General features: G+C 44.3%; 1 protein-coding gene across 1 annotated transcript in view; it reads left to right on the top strand.

Annotated features, from left to right (window-relative positions):
- GLIPR2 (GLI pathogenesis related 2) overlaps positions 1-10426 on the top strand; it is a 38577-nt gene extending 28151 nt beyond the window's left edge. Inside the window, exons 4-5 of the mRNA XM_027832764.2 lie at positions 7319-7396; positions 8558-10426. Of these exons, the coding sequence (XP_027688565.1) occupies positions 7319-7396; positions 8558-8718 (239 nt within the window). The 3' untranslated portion in view covers positions 8719-10426. The remainder of the gene's footprint in view (positions 1-7318; positions 7397-8557) is intronic.
- Positions 10427-21469: the final 11043 nt, after the last annotated feature.

Below are 21469 nucleotides of genomic sequence, written 5' to 3'. Positions count from 1 at the left end.
CAGCCACTCCCCCCACTGATCACATCAAAAGTGGCGCCTTAGGCGCCGACTCCGTGGGTGCTCCAGGACTGGAGCACCCATGAGGAAAATTTGGTGGGTGGAGAGCACCCACCAGCAGCTCCCCACCCTGCGCCCGGCCCCAGATCACCTCACCTCCGCTCCGCCTCCACCCCTGAACGCACCGCCCCACTCTGTTTCTCTGAGCCCCGCACCCACCCGCTTCCCACGAATCAGCTGTTCAGCGGGAAGCCTGGGAGGGCTGAGAAGCAGGCGGCGGCTTCCCGCTCAGGCCGAGGGTAGCAGAGGTGAGCTGGGGTGGGAAGCGGTTCCCCTGCGTGCCCCCCTGCCCAGGTTACCTGCTGCGGCGCGGGCGGCCCTCCTCGCGCCCCCCTGCCCCAGCTCACCTCCGCCTCCCTGGGCCTGAGTGCAAAGCCGCCGCCTGCTTCTCAGCCCGCCCCGGCTTCCCGTGCGAACAGCTGATTCGCGGGAAGCCTGGGTGGGGCGGAGAAGCAGAGCAGGGCAGTGCGTTCAGGGGAGGAGGCAGAGGCGGAGCGGAGGTGAACTGCGGCCGGGGGTGGAGCAGGGAGCTGCCGATGGGTGCTCTGCACCCACCAAATTTTCCCCTTGGGTGCTCCAGGGCTGGAGCACCCATGGAGTCGGTGCCTAAGGCGCCACTTCTGGCCGGTTAAATTTAGAAGCCTTTTTAGAACCGGTTGTCCTTCACGGAACAACTGGTTCTAAAAGGGCTTCTAAATTTAACAACCGGTTCTAGCGAACCAGTGCGAACCGGCTCCAGCTCACCACTGCCCTCTTGCCAACTAAGGCCGGGAGGTTAGTGAAGTCATAATTCTATGGGAGCATGTAAGTGGAGGGGTTGAGTGTGTTGCATCCTGAGAACTGAAGCCACACACATATGAACAGTAGAGTTCAGTTTGAGACATTGATAGCAGTCGAAGACTAAAACTGCCTGTGAAATAGCAAAACATGAGTCATTGCTGTTCTGCAGTCAGAGAATTAACTAGGGCCCAATATTGTGCATGTTTGTAGGCCTATCAGCTTTGGCAGCATTAACTGACTTATTACTCTCCTTCCTGGAATGTTAAGCAGAGATAACATAGCTGATGGGGGTGGGAGACAAATCTAGGCCCTTTGATGCTTGTTATAAGCAATCTCTGAAAACTGTGGTTGTGGGTTTTGTTTTCAAATTGACTTCAGAGAGAGTGCTTTGCATCTGCAAATTGTATTTGGAGCCCCTGCCTTCAGTATTTTCTGTTCTGGCTTACTTATTACAGATTAATCGACTGGGAAACCAGATACACGAAAGCATAAATTAGAGCAGGGTTATTTATTTGATAAACTTTTCCTTGTCCACAGAGCGACATTCATCTGTGGTGCTGCATAAATTATCATAATTATGTAAAAATCGCCCCCTTTCCGCTCTGGGTTGGTCAGGAGCAGGCAGCACTCACCTGTGTGCTGGAGAACCTGATGCTGACAATAAAGAAGATCCTGAGTATTCCAGTGGTGGTGTTGGATAGGTGGGAATCCTCTTGACACCCTCCACTGCAGTCCTTTTATTTGTAGAGGAAATTAAAATTGGTGGTGCCTCCCCCTGGCTGGGCCCTGTCCACACTCAATGGTGTGCCTTGGGAACCTCCAGGAGTAACCCTGAGCTAATCTGTGCAATTGGTCTAACTCAACAATTCCAATTATAAACAATGTACTCCCAATATACACTTAGATTTGAATTAACACACCTTTACTTAACAACTTTAAAAAACATGATATAACAGACTGAGATTAAATGTCACCTCTAATTTAAATCGGCAGGGGGAGCAGTTCAATAAATCAATTAACAAATACAGTTTACAATAGTAAATGAAACATATCTAACTTGCCTTTACCCTGCCACCATTTACCCTCCCCCAAAGTGGACATTCCTCTGGATTTCAGAGTTCTCAACACTTGCTTGGCTGGGTGTGCTTGGAGATCTTGAAACTGGAGATAGCACTCCCTTCGTCCAGTGAATCCATCCAGCCAAGGCAACAAGCTGCACAACCCCTCTGAAGATTGTTTCAACCAAATGTCAGAAATCCTGGTTCTTGTTCGATGAGAAGACCACTCTGCCTCTTCTCAGATTCAGACAACCCGTTAGAGTCTCTTTGCTGTGCCCCTTCCCATACAAATGCTTTCCCAAACCAGGCTGGTGGTTACTCATACACTGCCTTCACCTGAGGCCCACCTCAGTCAGCTCCAGGAACAGCAACAGTCTCTGCCCTGGCTCCAGTGAAGCCACCAACCACCTCTGAGGCTCCCTGTTTGGTCAAAGCCGCAGCAGGCTCTCAGTAGTAGCTTCTGGCTTCCTGGCAGTAGGTTAGCAGCAGCTCTTGGGATGGACAGTGATCCACAAAAGCAATCTCAGCTCTTCTCCCAAAAATGGAGCCCACCACACGCTCCCCCTGCACTCCCTGGGAGAGGATGACTCTCTCCCTTCCCCAAGGCATTATGGGAGTTGTAATCTCCAAGGCGGGATTGCAGCACTCAGGATCTTCCCAGTTAAATTCAGAGGTGTGGAGAGGCAGCTCAAAACTCAGTTGGTACCCATGGAAGCCACCCAAAATACAGCTAGACTCCCTATGGTCTGAGTTTGCAAATCCCCCAGGACACACTCAATTTACTGATCCTGCAAGTTCTTGATTGGTTCCTGAGGGGTGCAAAGCACCTTCAACTCCCATTTTGAATTCCAACAGTTAACAACTGTCAGGAAGTAATGGTGAACTTGCAGGATTGGTCCCTCATGGAAGAGAGGCAAAATGAAATGGCTGTTGGCCTCCTCAAAGTTGCAGACACAAAAGAACCTGACAGTAAACAGAAGAGCAAATAAACCTTCCATCCTCAACAGCTTTCCCCTTCCTCCCCCAAAACAAAGAACGAAAATAGAGCCAAATTCATCACTTAAGTAAACTCAAAGCCGGCCTTAGAGGCAGGCAAGTTGTATGCCAACCTTTTTCTCAGCTGATCTGCTTGTATGTGTGCATGCATGCCAAAAACATTTTCCTCCCTGGGTGGCAAAACGCCTAGGCCAGCCTTGCTCCATGCACTGCCATACAGTTTAGTGGAACTACATGGTCAATGATCAGTTCGCCCCATTAAACACAATCTGTTCCACATAAAACATCTTGTTAGGGGGCTTATTCGTTCACCCAGTTTCTTCCCTGGTCCTTCTCGCATGAACAGAGAGCAACAATACCCGAAGTCCAAAGGTGCAAACAATTCGATGTTTATTGGGGTGAATTTCCAGCAAGCATGATTCCAGTTTCCTTCCTTAGTGTCCCCCTTCCCAGCTCTGACACCACTGAGCCTTACCTGTGTCCCTGTTCCCATTCCTGCCCTTAGCCAAACATGATTCCAATTCCCCCACCCCCATTCCCTGTTTCCATTTCCCACCCACTTCCTGACTGACTGCAGACTATATAGTAAAACTTGAGTTCTGCTTAGCTATACCTTAACCAATCATTTTCCTGAAATTTAACTAACCAATCCTAACATATTGTAACTTGATTATTTAACCAATTATATCGCACAACCTTAATTAGTTTACACCCAGCAAAATTAATTATACAGCAGACAGAAACAATCACAGAACCAGACAGAGATTATACAGACAAACAATGGGGAAATGGGGACTACAGTGATAGAACAAACACAGAAATGAGGATTTCACATCCCAGCTATTGATAAGTGAGTTCTTGCCAGACAGGATGCTATCAAACTAAGTTTCCTTTTACATCCTCTAGGCACTTCCCTGTCTCTGGAGGTGATAGGCATTATCAGGACAGGACTGTATTCCTAACAGCCCAATAGCACCTTATTTCAATGTGACTAGTTTGGAATGTGAGGAGGTGACCAGTCGCTTCCCAGCTTATGGCTGCCTCTGTTGCTTAGCCAAAGGCCTTAGCCCAAGAACAGGGTTATTTCAACGTGACTAGTTTGGAATGTGAGGAGGTGACCGTTTGCTTCCCAGCTTATGGCTGCCTCAGTTGTTTAGCCAAAGATCTTAGCCTAAGAACAGAGCCTCAGACTGTCACAAAAAGACAAGGCTCTTACACCGGCAGACAGTGATTTTGATTCTTTCTTTTATACCTCTATAACTAGCTAAGTGATAAGAATACACCTAATTTCTTAGAGTATAGGTCTTTACAGACAGGCCTGAATATCTATATCCTAACACCTCTGAACTCCAACGAACTGCAAGCCTTGTTCTGCCAAGGCTGGGAATAAACAGATCACAGGGCTATAAACATTAACAAAGCCATGATGCAATGTTACTAACAAATGATAAAACTCTTAACTCAAGACAGAGCTTGCCTGAGTCATATTTTTTGTTCTAAGGATTTGTGTAGTATAATCAAAGTTTCTTAATTTCATTGCAGGACAAAAAAGGATTAAAATAGCAGAAGATGGTAAATAGTAAAAACAGCTATTGAAATGTGGTTCTGGTCAGATAGCTCCTGGGGTGGAGGTGAACAGTGCCGCTCAGGTGTGTCGGCAAGGGTAGCTTAAAGCTCACATTGTTACCTCCCTGATCCTGATGCTGGCTTTGTGCAGGGCCAGTCCCTGTGAACTGAAGGCTACCCTAACAAATGGCCCCAGGGATTTTAACTGCAGCCAAGGATTGGTGTATCACAGAGGTGTCTTTGCCTTGTCCCCCTTTCCCTAATCTACTTGCAGTAGGGAATGGTGCAGGACTCTCTACATCAGCTCTGTCCCACCAGAGGATTACCCTCACACTGACATGATCTTCCCTGGTTCACTTACATTGGTTTAGATCAAGACTATGCTTTCCATGTGACCCCAAGCACCTACACTGCACTGGCGAATCTGGTCTAATGTCTTTAATAACTCATTCAAAAAGTTTAGAAGAGCAGCTGTAGTAGTTGACTGTATCAGAAGGTTAACAAGAAAATTGGACCACATAGATGTTCTCCAAATGGTGCAGGAGCTGTACAGAATTAAAACGCTGGGGTCAGGGATTGACTGCAAAACAGCCAGCATTGAAAAACACACACACAACACAAACTCTACAGCACAGGCACAGTATTCAGTAAGTTCAGTGCTTACAATGGGGAGGGGGTGTTACACTTATCCCTGATCAAAAGAATACTGCAGAGGAGACCTGCTTTGAATTTTTTGTAGAGTCTCAAGTGGCTCCTTCTTTCCTTCAACTGGCTTTTCTTTGGTGGTGGATAGAGGAACCTTCTTGACTCTCTGTGACTTTTTCCTGACTGACTTCTGGAGTGCACCTGCTGTGACGCTTCCCAGCTTACCCAGGGTTGTGAGGCACCTCGCTGCCACCTGCCCTTCGCATGAGGAAGTCTTATCTGCCTGGTGTGGATCAGCACCATAACTCCACCAGCCTCTGGCAAAACAAGCACTGCCTTCCAGGCCTCCACAGGCTTCACTCTCTCTGTATGGGTTAGCAATAGGCACACACCAATCCCCAAGTCCTCTGTGCATCCCTCTGCAGTGCCCAGCCCCTATTCCACTGAACACTCACAGAACTATCAGGTTGGCTACTCCCGAAGGAATAGTACGCAGCAGCTTACTAGTTTCACCTCAGGATCACCATTCCACTTAACACGCAGCACTTAGATACGTTTATAGCGAAAGCAAGTTTGTCATCAAAGATCGGAGATTCAAATGATAGAAAGAATACTGGAAACAACTGGTTACGTGTAAAACAAAATGATAATATGCTTGCTAGAGCCTATAACACACAAGACGAATAGCCCTGCCTCACACAGATTAGCTTTCCCCAAGTCCTTTCCCCAGCCTTTTCAACCAGAATGGCTGAGACCCGCTTTCATAAGATCAAGCCTGCTGGCAGCTTGTCCTCACAGACTGAAGGATACCTGGTGTACCTCCGTACCCCCAGTTTTGCCCCCCAAAGTTCATTGTCTTTACTCATAAACAGGATAACCCCTGCTGGTTTTGTTTTTTCCTGCAGCACTGGCAGTCTGACTGAAAGACTTCCTTTGTAAGATTCACAATGGTCGTCTCCCACCTCCTGTCTGGAGAAGTCTGTCTCAGTGCACACTACCTCTAAGTGGCCTGCCTTTAACTACAAGGCCTGATGAATATAATTTTCACGATACATTTCCACATTCTGCCCATACATTTCACAATGATTTGATGACCACTGTGACACAAGCTTTCAGCAAAGACCTTATCTGACCTACTTTGGTGAACCCCTGTGCCCTCTGCCAATGGACATCAAGAGGTTCTTGGATCACACCTGCCATCCAGAGAGGGCCCAATAATTTGAACTGCAAGCCTTTTCATATTCTTCTCTAGCCGAAGTTCATTGAGACAGAGGAAATTGTCTCAAAGGTATCAGGGAAATTAAGTCTTCCCAGTGAATGCATTAGCTTAAAGCTGCTGGTAACTGCTTTATATTGGGACCAAATATTATCATTGCTTTTGATTTATTGCTTTTCTATTTTTTCATGTTTTGAGGGGGTTATAAATCTGACAGGCTTGGATTACCATTGGGGTTTTTGGTGGGGTTGGGAAAGGGGTATTTCTGCTTTATTTGGTGGATAAATTTGCTAGGTGTAATAATCATACTGCCCTCTGCTATTCGGATCACAGGGAATAAATAAGGACTAGAAATCACCCAGACATGTGGAAATGGGGGTGGTGGGAGCATTGCCCTTGTCCACAAATCCCCAAGCAGAAACCCCTCTGTAAAAGACCAGCACTTCATCCTTAACTTACTCTGTTCTGTGTAAATAATACAGACAGTGGATAATTTTACTGTACTTGCCATCAGCCAACCGGGTGAGTTAATCTTTCTGAAACCTCACTTTAGTGCTCATCCTTTTGGGTAGGTTTGTGGTTTTTAATTTTAATTCTCTCTGAAAGTACATCATCCTGTTTAGGGTGTGGCCTTTTATGTCTCTTTCTGTTGCTGTTTCTCAGAAAGGGCCTAGGGTTTTCTTCTGTTACAGAAAGCATCCATCAGCACACTGTTTCTCTTTTCTTGCTCTAATTCCTTTTATAATGGAATGCTGTATTTGAGTATGATGGTAATTGGGGAGTGGGGCGGGAAGGCCACTTGTAACTAAGAACTTCCCTCGATTCAAGAAGTAGCTTAAAATTATTACTCATTCTATGTTTATATGACTCCATTTAATCATCAAGAGTTCTTGCTGATCTATTAACAGAAGAATCTTGTGGGCAAGGAGATGTGAGTTGCAGTTTGCTGAGTTCACTCTGTCTGTTGCAATTCCACAGCATCATTTCTTTTGTCTTGCAGGAAAGGAAGTAGCTGAAAGATGGTACACTGAAATAAAAAATTACAGCTTTCAAAACCCAGGGTTTTCTTCTGGGACAGGTGAGCTCAGGCTGTGCACTGCTCCTTCAAAGATGCAGCTCTTACTTTAAAAAGTTGTTAAAGCTACTTTCTCACTATTTTTCAAAAATCAGCTGTTTAAAAAAAAATTAAGGTGTGTGTGTAAAAGACCAATGTTAGAATTGCTCACAGGAAAATGACAAGAACTGGAAGGATAAAAGGAAACTGTGACTCTGAGGGGAATGAGAAAGTAAACAAAATTTGTATTAGAAACAAAGTAGATATATTTTTTAAAATGTCTCAGTCTTTTTCCTTCAACTGCCATTATTAAAAGGTGTTGGTTTTGAGGACAAATGCACTTTATTTCCCACAAATTTTCAAAATTGTAATAATAGAAACCGTACAGCTGTTTAATTAAAGATACTGTGCTGATGTCTGCCTTGGCTTACATCTCCTACCATCTAATCCCATTGATGTCAATGAAGCGTTACCTAGAGTGTAAATTGGGGCCAAATGTTGGCTCCTTAGTTGCCTGTTAGCAATTTAGTATGAGATGAAAATACCGTTGTTCTTGGAATTGGCAGGAAACAATGAGAGAGATTTCAAAAGTTTTTCGTAGGAAAGTTCATTTATCTGTAACTGTGCATAGAGGGAACAGCTGGTGGAGTAGGTTCTGAGAGACAGCAACTCCACAACTGTCAGAAGAGACTAGAAAAAAGCCATGGAAGTTAATGTTTCACTAATGCTATTAACTTATGCTGTGCACCATGGAAACATAGTCGGAGGGATCAGAACGTTGAAGCAGGTGGGGAACAGTCAGTGGTAGGATGGTTACTTTGTCAGCCATATTGCTGGGAGAGAAGGGGCTGGGATCATTGCTGGGCATGGTATGATGCCTACCCAGGGTCTTGAATCTGGGGCTTTTGTACTTGATGTTCATCAAGGCCTGGTTGTCTCCACGTAACTTTTCCTATGTATTTTGGTTTTGGAACAGCGCAAGGAGCTCATGAGTGCAGTGGAGAACCATATTGGCTGTCTTTCTAAAAACAAACTATTCGATCAGCTGCATTTTTTTTTCACCCTCTAGGCTTGTTATCCTGTCAGAGAAAGAAACTAACTTAGTTTGGTGTGACTTGTTTTTGCTCAATCACTAGAAATCCAAAGTCCAAAGTTCATGTGTTTATTTGACCTTTTTCCTCTTAGGTCACTTTACAGCAATGGTTTGGAAGAACACAAAGAAGATGGGAATTGGAAAAGCCACAGCAAATGATGGCTCCACATTTGTGGTGGCCAGATACGATCCACCTGGAAATGTAGTAAATCCAGGTTTCTATGAAGAAAATGTTCTTCCTCCAAAGAAATAATAAAAAGACAGTTTTTTTGGTTTATGAAAAGTGTACTTGTGGACTGAAGACATCTTTAAAATTAAATAAAATCAAATGATATTCCATGCTTGATACTACCACTCACCTGTCACTACGAGGCAACAACTATGCTACTTGAATGAGTCCATTCAGTAGATCTATACAACTTCAGAGATATGTTCTTGTTCTGAACTAATTCATTTGAGAAGTACTAAAGCATGGATATATGCAAACTCCAAGATTTTGATTTTGCCAAACATGTAAAGGGCAAGAATTTATGTGGATTTTTAATAGTTTGTGTGAACTGTGTGTGGCTTTTTTGTAAAGCAAACAAGTTTGTAACTTTATAACTTTGTAACTAAAAATATCACCTTGTAATAATCTATCACTGTATTGCAGTTTTCCAGTATTTTTTAATGCGACGCCATCTGTACGTTATTGTTTTAGGATCCAATTCTGCGGTCTTGAGCCACGCAACACTCTCTTCGACTCCAGTAGGAAGTTACATACAAGTAAAGGCGGCGGGACCAGATCCATAAATATCTATCAAGAGTAAAATCTTGTTGAATGCTGTCCGAAACACAGCCGGTGAAACCATACAAATCAATCAGCTCTGTAATTAATGTCTGGTACAAAAGTTGTCAAAGATGTTTATATTCAATTGGTAGATTTTAAGTTTTAGTAGCTAAACTAGTTTTTGAACAGAATATATTTCCAATTCATATAATCCCTTAGATTTTACAGTACTTATGTTGCCTTCTTTTAATGTACATCAAATTGGAGATAGATATTAAATGCACATGTCCTGTTTATTTCATTACAAAAAAAACGAAATATCCCCCTTTCTTTAGCTTCTTGCGCTCTCTGACTCACTAAATGTTGCCACAACTTGCCCTTTTAGAACTAATCTAAGGAACTACTAGTTTACTTACCATCAAAATGTACTAAACTTTCTCTTAGACATCTATTGCCTGACATAGGTCCAGAGATTGTGCAGGTGGCTCGTGCTCCCATGCAGAGGGAATAATACTCAGTACTGGGGCCCTAGAGGAAGAATTTCAGTGGAGCGTCTTGGATTTTGCATTTTTGTTCAATGAACTAATTTTTGCTGCCAAATGAATATCAGGTACGTGCCTCATACTAGAAGATGAGTAATGTTCCAGAGTCCTATTCTGTTATCCCCTAGAACAATCCTATGGGGTTGCACTGGATATAAATGAGGCAACACTTTGGTCCACAGTGTTTACTTTGAGTTTGGACTATGCAGTAATAAGAAAATAAGAATAATATTTTTCTATGCAGGATGGATGTGTGAACCAATCCAAGGTTAAATTATCTCTTTAAAAACTGGCTGCAGGCATTTTCCCCCCTATTAAATATAAAAAGGGGATCAGTGTTATCGCAGAGCTAGAGGGCCATGCACTGATACCCTGACTCCTATTGGGTATGACTGTGCTTCATAAGTATTCCTTTTGACTTCAGTGGGCTTCTGTAGGTCAGAATCTGGCCCACAGAGAGGGTCAGAATCTGGCCCACAGAGAGTATCAGTATGGAAAGGCTTTTTGTTTACACAATTTTGGTATATTGCAGTGTTATGGCTTAGTTATATGTCACTGTGGTAGTGTGTTAGATTCCTTTTGCTGTAACCCAAGAATTTAACTCCAAAAAATGAAAATCTGAAAATGAAAATAAATATTTTTCTTACGAATTACTGCTAGATAATTGTAGCCTAATTTGAGTCACTTATCTCAGTCTATATCAGGGGTGGCCAACCTGTGACTCCGGAGCCGCATCCGGCTCTTCAGAGGTTAATATGCGGCTCCTTGCATAGGTGCTGACTCCGGGGCTGGAGCTACAGATACCAACTTACCAATGTGCTGGGGGGTGCTCACTGCTCAACCCCCTGCTCTGCCCCAGGCCCTGACCCCACTCCACCCCTTCCACCAAGGCCCCTGCCCCTTCCCCCAAGCCTGCCATGCCCTTGCTCCTCCGCCTCCCCCCAGAGCCTCCTGCGCATGCGAAACAGCTGATTGCGGCAGGTGGGAGGAGCTGGGGGGCTGGAGGGTGGGAGCTGATGTAGGGCTGCTGACGTATTACTGTGGCTCTTTGGCAATGTACATTGGTCAATTCTGGCTCCTTCTCAGGCTCAGGTTGGCCACCCCTGGTCTATATTAACTAATCCAGAAGCTTTATTTTCAGAATTAATTATATTGTTATAACTTTTACAATGCAGTGCACAGGAGTGGTGATTGTTTTGATCCAGTAAAGAAAGGAGTGGGGGGGAAACCCCCAACAAGTTGTAGATGATACAGCAGATCACAAATATTGCATACCTCCTGTATGAGGTCTGAATTAACACTTGCTCCCAGATGGGTGCAAGGTTGCACACATCTTAGAAGCAGGACTTACAATTTTATTTTAATTTCACACATGCTCAGTAGAAGAGTCTCACTTTGGCCCTGATCCTGGCAAACTCTTACATAGGGTACCTAAGTGTTCGCAAGTTTGGGGACTTCGTGTCCAAGAACTCAGTCTGAGATATGCTGGAACCAAGCAACTCCAGAAAGTCTACTACCATCCGTGCAACATACTATCCTCTCCAGAGGTGAAAATGGAAGAATTTTAACAAAATGTTAGACAAAACTGATAATTTGAAACACCAACTTTATTACCTTATTTGAATAAATATATGCTTGTTATACTGACAGCCCTGAGACTGGCTGTATTGTTTCTTGAACAAGGAACTAGACCCAGGAAAACTTGGCCACCTATAGATGTTAGTGTGAATCGTTATGCATCCTAGGTTAGTAAAAGAATTGGCTAGTGAACTTTCTCTGCCTGCTAACAATTTCTTAATTATCATGGAGAACTGGGGGGAAAGGGACAAGGATAACCGAGTAAATCAAAACCTAGCAACAATCTTAAAAAAATTTAGTGACAAGAAGTTGTTCTCCAAACGGTTCATAAGCTGTTTAGAAATAGCAGTCTGTGGCAGCTTAGATGTGCAAAACAGAATAAAAACTGAAAAACACATAAAGACATTCAGACACAAACAACTCTACAGCACAGTCACAATAAGCCAGTTCCATGTTTACAAAGCAAGTTCTCAAACATGGCAAGCAGCCAAGAAATGCCAAAGTGGTTTTCAGTGCCCCACACATAAGACATGGAATGTTGATACACAGAGTGTGTGCATAATGTGTTCGGTCCACATCCTAAATCCTGGTCCAGGTTTGATTCCATGTTCATTGGGAGTGGTAGCATCACTGATGGGGGTCTCCCAAAGAGAACTGGAGCTTTGGGTAGTTCCATGATTGAGCCCAGCTAGTCAGAGCCTATAGAGAATAACCTCCAAATGATCATGTTTATTAGTGCAGGTCAACTTATGTAAAGCAAATCATTCCCACCTTCTCTTAGCGGGATATGAAGCTGACTGGGGGATTAGGAGCACAGTAACAATAGATACATGCTGTACTAATGTAGAATTGTGTTTACAATGGGGCTCCTTTGGGGCTATACCTGTAGCAAGAGTTGCAACAGGCCTAGGAACAGGCTTGATCTAATGCCACTGAAGTCAATGGAAAGATTCCCGTTGACTTTGCTGGGCTCAGGATCAAACCCTAAGTTTTCTCTATGCAGTCACAGGTAGGATGCTAACTAGATCTGGCCTCCATCTCTAATCAACCAGGCTACGTAGTAAAAAAATGTACAAGATGGGTAAATGTTCTCCCACTCCTGATCACAAAGTATGCTGGACAGGAATCCTGCCTCTAATCACCATTTTATTTTGGTAGCCTCCCCACTTCACCTTTCATGGGTGTAGAGACAACTGCAGGCTTTAATCTCTCCCCGCCCAGAAATTCAGGGATTGCATTAACAAATAAAGGAAATGCTGAGTTTGGCACAGAACATCGTTTATTCCAGTTTACTAAAAGTGGACACATTTAGCCATGATACAGTACTACTAATTATAGCATTACTTTTTAAAACTTAAGGAAAATGAATGGCTTACAAATGTGAAAAAGTTCCAAATGACGGTTTTCACCCTGGGTTTGTGGAATGAATTCTTCTGGAACATCTATAAGCTGTACATCTGCACTTTTGTGCTTATGTACACGTAAAGTCATATACCTGTTGAGCTGTGATTGTCACATTGTAATTAGAAACCATTTTTAATATGATGTAGAGCACTGAAACTATGCTCACTTACAGCACGGCTTGCCAGTTCATCAAAATCATTTTTATCAACTTCACCACTTTGGAAATCAGCCAGCACTCAGTTTGGCTGAGCAAACTAAGCTATTCCTGAACTGATTTCAGTGATTGTTCTGTAAAATGATAGTTGGCTTGCAAGAGATGAAGCTGAGTAATTAATCTATCGTGGCTGAAATTAGAACCAGCACCTCAAGGACATCTCAAACTTGCATTTCTGTTATGTTTGGAGTCATTATTAGAGTTTCAAGATTTTGAATAGATTTTAGTATCTGTACAAATCTTGATTGAATACCAGACATTGTAAAACCAGCTATTTAGAAGTAGGTGTATTTATAAAATTCCTTTGCTAAGTTTGGGTCGCTGGCTTCTCCTATTCCCATTTGCTTTTTCTTGGGAACTTTTCTCTTCCTTGGAAGCTCAGGCATTCGGACTATCTCCAATTTTTGACTTTTCTAGTGGAGTTGCTCCCAGAATAAGTTGTAGCGTTTATCTGATCAGATGGACTGACGTGAATTAGGTGCCATTTACTTAAGAGATTGGCTTTCTGTTGCTGAAAACCTCCAGCCCTTGCAGAATTTGGGGCAGACTGACTACCATGTTTAGGACTTTTTGACCTAGTTCAATACCAGAGAAGAAGTTAAGCTTCAATATGAGCTTCTATGATACCATAGCTCTCATTTCAGGATCTTTGGCAACATCCTTCACAACCTCCCAAGTTGCACACAATCCAAGGTAGTTCTCAGAAACTGAAACCAATGCTTCTACTTGGAAAGTCCATCTTGTCAGACAGAAGACGCAGATGCCTGGTAATTTACTTAACACTTCGTATTTTATGTCATGAAATATAGTATCTCATCTGAGTGATTTTTTTTTAAATTATGATTTAATGAACAGTCTCAAGAGTATTTCTTCGGAGAGTAGCATTTTTAATAAGGTCCTGGCATGCCAAATTCAAAGCATCCCGATAGCAATGAGCATGTAACTCAGGGTTCTTCCTGTTGTAATCTGGTTGCTACACTTGATTCTAAGCGTGCCATAGTAGTAGCACCACCATAGCATTGTCCATGACAACTGTTGATCCTCCAATTTAGAGGCAATTATATCTTTAATTACTGATGCGATTACCTCCACCAATTTGCAGGCTTCATTGTACAATCCAGTGAACTCTTCATGACCATCTCACCACCCATATATTGCAAGCACAACCATTGCTGGAGAACTCTACCATAGTTGTAGAGCACTTTGCAGATATTTTTTCAGAAACAGCCCTCGCAATTTGAAGAGTCATGATTTCCACCATCTCATTTTGAATAACCAAACTTGTCTTGACTCTTTTTCAACCACTTTGAAATATCAGGATCATATTCTTCCTGTAAACAAAGCAGTTGAATAATGTTGCACTCAAGCTTTCCACTTAAGGGTGTATTTTCAGTTTGTTCAGTATCATGGCAAGTCCTTGTCTGGAAAGACAACATATACTACTTAGTAGTTCCATTACAATCTTGCTCTTTTCTTCTTTCTTTTGAGTACTGAAAACTTAGCATGTCACCAATGTGCTCCGTAGTCTTCTGAGGAATATCAACTACTTTGTGGTGACACAAAGAACCTTGGTGCCCCTTAAATTTGTCTTAAGCCTTTTTCATCTGTATACTTGGTCAAAAATAGTTTGTGCCTAAAAGCTGTACAATAGCAGAAATGAAGTACACTGTCACTAGCTTCAGAATAATGGCTCCATTCAAAATCATTAAATCAGGATAAGCAGAAAGAATAGCCTTATTTTCCAAAGTTATGCGCAGGGAAAGACTTAAGTGGTGGTTGATGTGGTGTCTCAGAAATGCTATCAGGCAACTGGCATTTGGTTCCTGTTGCAGGTGATGGAGGAGACAACTCAGGACTACAAGCAGCAGAAATTGGTCCACTTCTTGTTGGAAGTGCAGTTTCCTCCTTTTTAATCAGCCAGGATTTAAGTGATTTCATTTAGCACTTTGAAAATACACCCTTTGTTTTTGTAGTTCACTCAATCAGTATTCAGTCAGAATGGTGTAACATCACAGAAGTAACAAACACACATAGTGTTCGCAAAAAGAAAAGGAGGACTTGTGGACCTTAGAGACTAACAAATTTATTTGATGCATCCGATGAAGTGAGCTGTAGCTCACGAAAGCTTATGCACAAATAAATTGGTTAGTCTCTAAGGTGCCACAAGTCCTCCTTTTCTTTTTGCGAATACAGACTAACACGGCTGCTACTCTGAAACCTGACACACAGTGTTGTATTGAAAAACTGAAGCATTTACTTGGCCTCTTCATTTTATATAGACACTATGTTCTTTGCAGAACAGTCTGGAATGTGGGAGAATGAAACGGGAGCAGCTTATACCTGAGTAGTTGATTAACAGGAAAATAACTGCTTTTATATTTTGCTTATGTAAGCAAGGGTTCCTCTCTCACCCAGAGACCCTGACAAGGACAAGACCAAAAATAAGATGGCAGCTGGAGGATCTTTTACCCCTCCAAGCATGATGGGACTGGGGTCAGAGGCTGCAAAAGGAGTGTCAAAATCATGGGGCCTATGATGTCTAGCTTCCACCTGCCTTTGTGAAAAGAACCCATGGAACTCATGTCAGGGATGGGAGAGGGGAAGAAGAAAAGAACCAATCAGGGAAGCTCTCATTAGTCCCAGAGAAATGGCAGTGGGCTGGACCTGTCCCAGGTCTTCCTAAAGAGAGAGGATCAGAAATCCTTGAGTGGAATTCAGCTTGTTTTTTGTTTTTTTTTTAAAAAAGTTGCTTTAATTTTATGAGAGTTGTAGGTTGCGGGCTTGTATTATTTGACAGTCACTTATTTGGGCTTTTTTGTAATAGGTGACAGCGGGCGCCCAGCTCTGAAGGGAGCACTGCCGCCAGCACGAGCGCAGAAGTAAGGGTGCAGTGGTATGGTGTATTGCCACCCTTACTTCTGCGCTGCTACTGTTGACGGCGCTGCCTTCAGAGCTGGGTGTCTGAGGACACCTATTACAAAAAGTCCAAATAATTTTTTTAAATCTCCAGGGATGATTTACTACTTGCTACGTGAGACCTCCCCAGTCTGTCTCCCATTAGGAAGTGCCCCATGCTAACCCAATTGTTTTCCCACAAGTCACAGACAGGTGCTAAAGGAGAACCTGAACATGCTCTCTGGTTTGGATTCAGTGAACTGTACCAGCCCCGCACTAGTTCCCCTGCTGGGCTGGGTTAGTTAGCGGATTGATCCCCGTCCGTTCGAGGCCCTGGGGTTCTCAATAACCAAGAACTTTAAACAGGTAATGATGTGTCTAATGCCAGAGCCACCAAGCCCAGCAGTTTGCTCCTCTCTCCCCTCCCTATACGGGTTGTCACCAGTGACACTAACATTCCAGTCAGACACATGGTCCCTCCAGGTTTCCCAGTTCTACCCACTTTCCCCTCCTCAGTGAGAATTTCCAACTCCTCTTCCTTATTGCCCAGACTCCAGTGCTAACAGCAATGTTGCTTCCCTTCACAAGTGAGTATCTTGCAGGGCACATACACCGCAGCACAGCATTCCCCTGAGTCCACACTTGTGTTTCCACAGGAGGGTTATCTGCAGAGAAGCTGCGTGGGGGAGGGAGCATGTGGGCTCAAGTGCCACCCCCCCCCCACCCTGAGTTGCTGCTTGGCTTGTACTCAGCATGCTCACGTGGACTGAACATGCTCAGTAACACTGCTGAAGCCAGCTGCCCTCATTCTGTCCCGTCCCCTCCCCCAGACCATTGGAAGGCCTGGGTCATCTCGGGTTATCTGTAAGCCAGGGAGAGACTCCAAAACACACATCACATTCTTCCCTCCATTGGAAGGTGCCGTGGGAGAAAGATAACATGTCCCCAGGGCTGAGGAAGAATGGGATTGCTGGCGTTGCAGCATGCTCTCCAGGATGCTCTCCCTCAAGCCTTCTGTATCAGCTCTGCAGCATCAGAACAGCAGAGCCTGGATTGGAGAATCCTTCTCTCAGGGCTGGAGCATTTAGAGCAGAAATCCCTGTGGGAGTTAATGTTGCTCTAAACAGAGCTGCCAAGGGGTGTGCATCTTCTTGACACACCATGGGAAGTGATCAGTTTGTAGAGAGGCACAAAGCCCTATACGGATTGCTCCGAGAGTATCCCCCCAAGCAGTAGGGGGAGGCAGGACCTTATTCCTTACCTCTCGTGACAGGGCTGTATGAGAGCTTGTAGAGAGCCACAGGCAGCTCTCTAGGGGGTTAATTCAGAAATTTCCCATGGAACCTAGAGGCTGCGGCCTATGCCAGGAAGGAGCCAGGTGGTTGTTGGAGTGACTCTAGGAGGAATGCTATGGGATGGCTCTCTGATAACCTCTTCACTCTGCTTCTTCCCACACCCACCTTAGGGGTAAGTCCACCACCTCTTCCTTAGCCCTCGGCTGCTGCGTGTGGCCTGGAATCCAGATAGGGCAGTAGAGAGGTTGCCCACTCAGCCCGTGCACAGGGGGATCCATTGCAGCTCAAGACCTCCTGCTTTTCACAGCCCAAAGGAATGCATGGCACCCAGACTGGACTCTGTGACTGCATTAGTCTCCCACATGTGAGTGTGGCAGGAGAGGGCACTTGACATGTCTGCACACAGCTTCTTCTGGACTGCTGGGGTAGAGCGAGAGAGGCCAGATGCCGCCTGGCTCCTTCAATGCTCTGAGGCACTCCAATGAACAGATCCGAAACAAAGGGTAGGAATAAATGGTCAGTCTTCAGAATGGTGAGAGGTAAATAGGGTGTCCCCAAGGGGTCTTTACTGGGACCAGTGCTGTTCAACATATTCCTCAGCGATCTGGAAAAAGGGATAAAGAATGAAGTGGCAACATTTGCAGATGATATAAAATAACTCAAGATAGTTAAGTCCAAAGCTGACTGCAAAGGGTTGCAAAAGGATCTCACAAAAGTGGGTGACTGGGCAACTCAATGGCAAATGAAATTCAGTGTTGATAAATGCAAAGTAAGGCACATGCCAAAATATAATCCCGATTTTACATACAAAATGATGGTATCTAAATTAGCTGTTACCTGTCAAGAAAGAGATCATGGAGTCACTGTGGATAGGTCTCTGAAAACATCTGCTTAACGTGCAGTGGTAAGCAAAAAAGGGAATAGAATGTTGGGAATCAATAGGAAAGGGATAGATAATAAGACAGAAAATATCATATTGCCTCTATATAAATCCATAGCATGTCCACATCATGAATGCTGCATGTGGATCTGGTCACCCCATCTCAAAAAAGATATATTGGCTTTGGGAAAGGTTCAGAGAAGGGCAACAGAAATGATTGGGGTGTGGAACTGCTTCTGTATGAGGAGAGATGAAAAAGACCGGGACTTTTCAGCATAGAAAAGAGACGACTAAGGGGGATATGATAGAGGTCTATAAAACCATGACTGCTGTAGAGAAAGTAAATAAGGAAATGTTATTTACTCCTTCATATAATACAAGAACTAGGCGTCACCCAATGACATTAATAGGCAGCAGATTTAAAACAAACAAAAGAAAGTATTTCTTCACAGTCAACCGGTGGCACTCTTTGCCAGGGGATGTTGTGAAGGCCAAAACTATAACAGGGTTCAAAGAAGAACTAGATAAGTTGATGGAGAATAGGTCCATCAATGGCTCTTAGCCAGGATGGGCAAGGATGCAACACCATATTCGGCATGTCCCTAGCCTGTTTGCCAGAAGCTGGGAGCGGGCAACAGGGGATGAATCACCTGACGATTGCCTGTTCTGTTCATTCCCTCTGAAGCACCTGCTATTGGCCACTGTTGGAAGACAAGATACTGCGCTAGATGGACCATTGGTCTGATGTTCTTCTATAGAACCTAGATGTATCTGTCCCCCACTGTAACCCACTAGACCCCCCCTCCCCTCCCAGAGCTGGGATAGAACCCAGAGGTCTTGATGGGGTCTCTCTCTCTCTCTCTCTGCAGAGTTACTAACAAAGTCAGAATATACATTAAAATTTTAACCAGTGCCCCTTAAGCGACTTGCCACAAGATGTCAGAACATGTTAGTATAAGAGTTCATTGGGTCTAATATTTAATTTTCTTTTATATAGGAATTAGGTACAGTGCTCCTGTCAGCTAATTACTAAGTTATCTGCAAAAAAACCACCAAAAAACAAAAAAACAAAAACCAGAGCTTTCAGGTGCCTAAATAGCCCCTGTGTGACTTTAATTAAAATATGACCATGTAGATCGTTGTTGCTACCACTGTTATATAATTGCGACAAATCTTGCACAAAGTATGTCAAATAAGGTGTCCGTGGAAAGGTTATGATTTGTTGGATATGGTTATGCTATTTGTATGCATGTATCATTTTTGTATCTGAAGTTATGAATATTAACTATGGGCCTGTATTCCAAATGTTTGCTCCTGTGGTAACACCTACAAGGTATTTAGCCTGCACATCTTGAAGGGACTATTCAAGTTAAATGGCTCATCCAGGTATAATTAACTCACAATGGACCATGGAAGACACCTATCTACACTTAATGGACTTTCCTGTGAACATTCTAACTATGACTAAGCGAAGCATGCATGGGCATGTGACTTGCTCATGTGACTCCAAACCCCATCTTGTTACCTGTGATTTTCCACTAGCTGTGCTGAGGGCTTTGTTTGAAACAACGGGTTTCCCTCTACCTGGCAGAAACTATAAAAGGCCCTGGAAACATCTCCATTTTGCCTCTTTCCTGCTCAAAAACCTCTGGACTATGGATTTATACTAATGGGAGCATTCTAACCAAGGGACTAAGGACCTTCCAATGATTTGGAAGCAACCAGAGACTTAACAAGTCAGCAGTTTATTCCATAACTGTTACAAGCCTGATTCAAGAACTTTGCTGCATTTCTGACTTCTTGTTAGCCAGTGTGTGACTTGTTAGCCAGTGTGGTGAGACAGAAGTTTACTTTTGTTGCTGGTTTGGTATATCCCATGGAAGAATAGCCACCAGTTTTGGGTGGGTGTCTTCCCTCTCTCTCAGCAGTTTGTCCTGAATTTGGTATTCTCAGTTGTGACCCACGGAGGCACAGTGACACACTGGAATCATGGATAAATTGCGCCCCCCCCCACCACCAAAATCTGAAATGGTGCCCCTGAGTCCACAGTACCCTGCTGTGCTCCCCCACAAGAGCTGCATTAACAGGTAACTCTGCAAGTGACCCCCATGCCTCTCTATAACCTTGGCCACATGTATTGTATCCTTTTTCTGGTGGCTAGTTCAGAAACAGAGGACAAGAGCTCACTACTGCTGCCACCTGAGGGATTTGTTGGGTTGAGATTAGCTGGTAGAAGCATGCAATAGCGACAGAATCTGAGACTTCAAACTCCTAGAGGGACCTCTTACCTTTATAGACCTGCCCTTTCATCATACACAGCTATTTTAAAGTTTAGGGTGACAGTAAAAAGACCCATTTTCAATCCTTCACCACACAAGACAAAGCCCACAGTATTCATCATTAACTATTTATTTCTACTCTCCTGGCTTCCAAACTGCTTTTCTTCCCTGGGGGATAGCTCAGTGGTTTGACCATTGGCCTGCTAAACCCAGGGTTGTGAGTTAAATCCTTGAGGGGGCTATTTAGGGATCTGGGGCAAAAATTGGGGACTGGTCCTGGTTTGAGCAGGGGGTTGGACTAGATGACCTCCTGAGGTCCCTTCCAACCCTGATATTCTATGATTACTGCCACCAGTCACCTTCGAATTCTCCCTCTTCTGTCCTCGGCTCTGCTTACTTGATTGCAGCAGCTCAGCGGATGGTCCAGCTTTGCTCTTTCACTTCCATTCTTCACTTCTTTGGATGGCTGCATTTGCCATTGAGCAGCCTGATGGAAATACCTGAGTCCTCTGTTTAGGCACGCAGGCCCAGCAGCTGAAGCCAAAACCCCACTGAGAGCAGTGGGAGATTAGCCTGGAGTGTCAGGAGTGGAGACTTGGCCCATGCGGACACCAGGCACTGAAGCTGCAGCCACCTACATGGTGAATCCTCCAACCCATCGCCAAACGGCTCTTCCACATTCTGCAAACTGGCCTCACTGGTTGACCGACTATCTAGGAGAAAATAAATCCTTTGTGAGACCTGGAGAGTCTCTTCAATGCAGCACGCTTTCCACGGCTCCCAGAGGGTCATAGTGGAACACCTGCGAGTCTCTAGGAGTCTCTCAAGGAGTTCCCTGCTCAATCACTTGGCACCCACTAGCAATGGTCTCTGACAGTGGCATTGCAGAGTGGGACTCAGCACACAGTCCCTTCTATGGCTTCCTGAAAGGGAGTGAGTTTGCTCTTGTCATTTAAGTACTGGCTGTCAGAGTCAGGGCTCCTGGGTTCTCTGGCTTTGGAAGTGGGTGTGGTCTAGTGGTTGGAGCTGAACTGGTATCAGGACCGTGCTTCAGTCCTGCCTCTGTCAGTGACACTGTGGGTGACTTTGCAGCCAGTTGCTTTCCATCCCTGTGCCCCAGCTAACAGGGACAATACTGACCCACCTCA

This window comes from Chelonia mydas, chromosome 2 (assembly GCF_015237465.2).
Source record: "Chelonia mydas isolate rCheMyd1 chromosome 2, rCheMyd1.pri.v2, whole genome shotgun sequence".
Classification (NCBI taxonomy): Eukaryota; Metazoa; Chordata; order Testudines; family Cheloniidae; genus Chelonia; species Chelonia mydas.
Note: the sequence above shows the minus strand (reverse complement) of the source record. Positions and strands in the feature narration are given on the sequence as shown.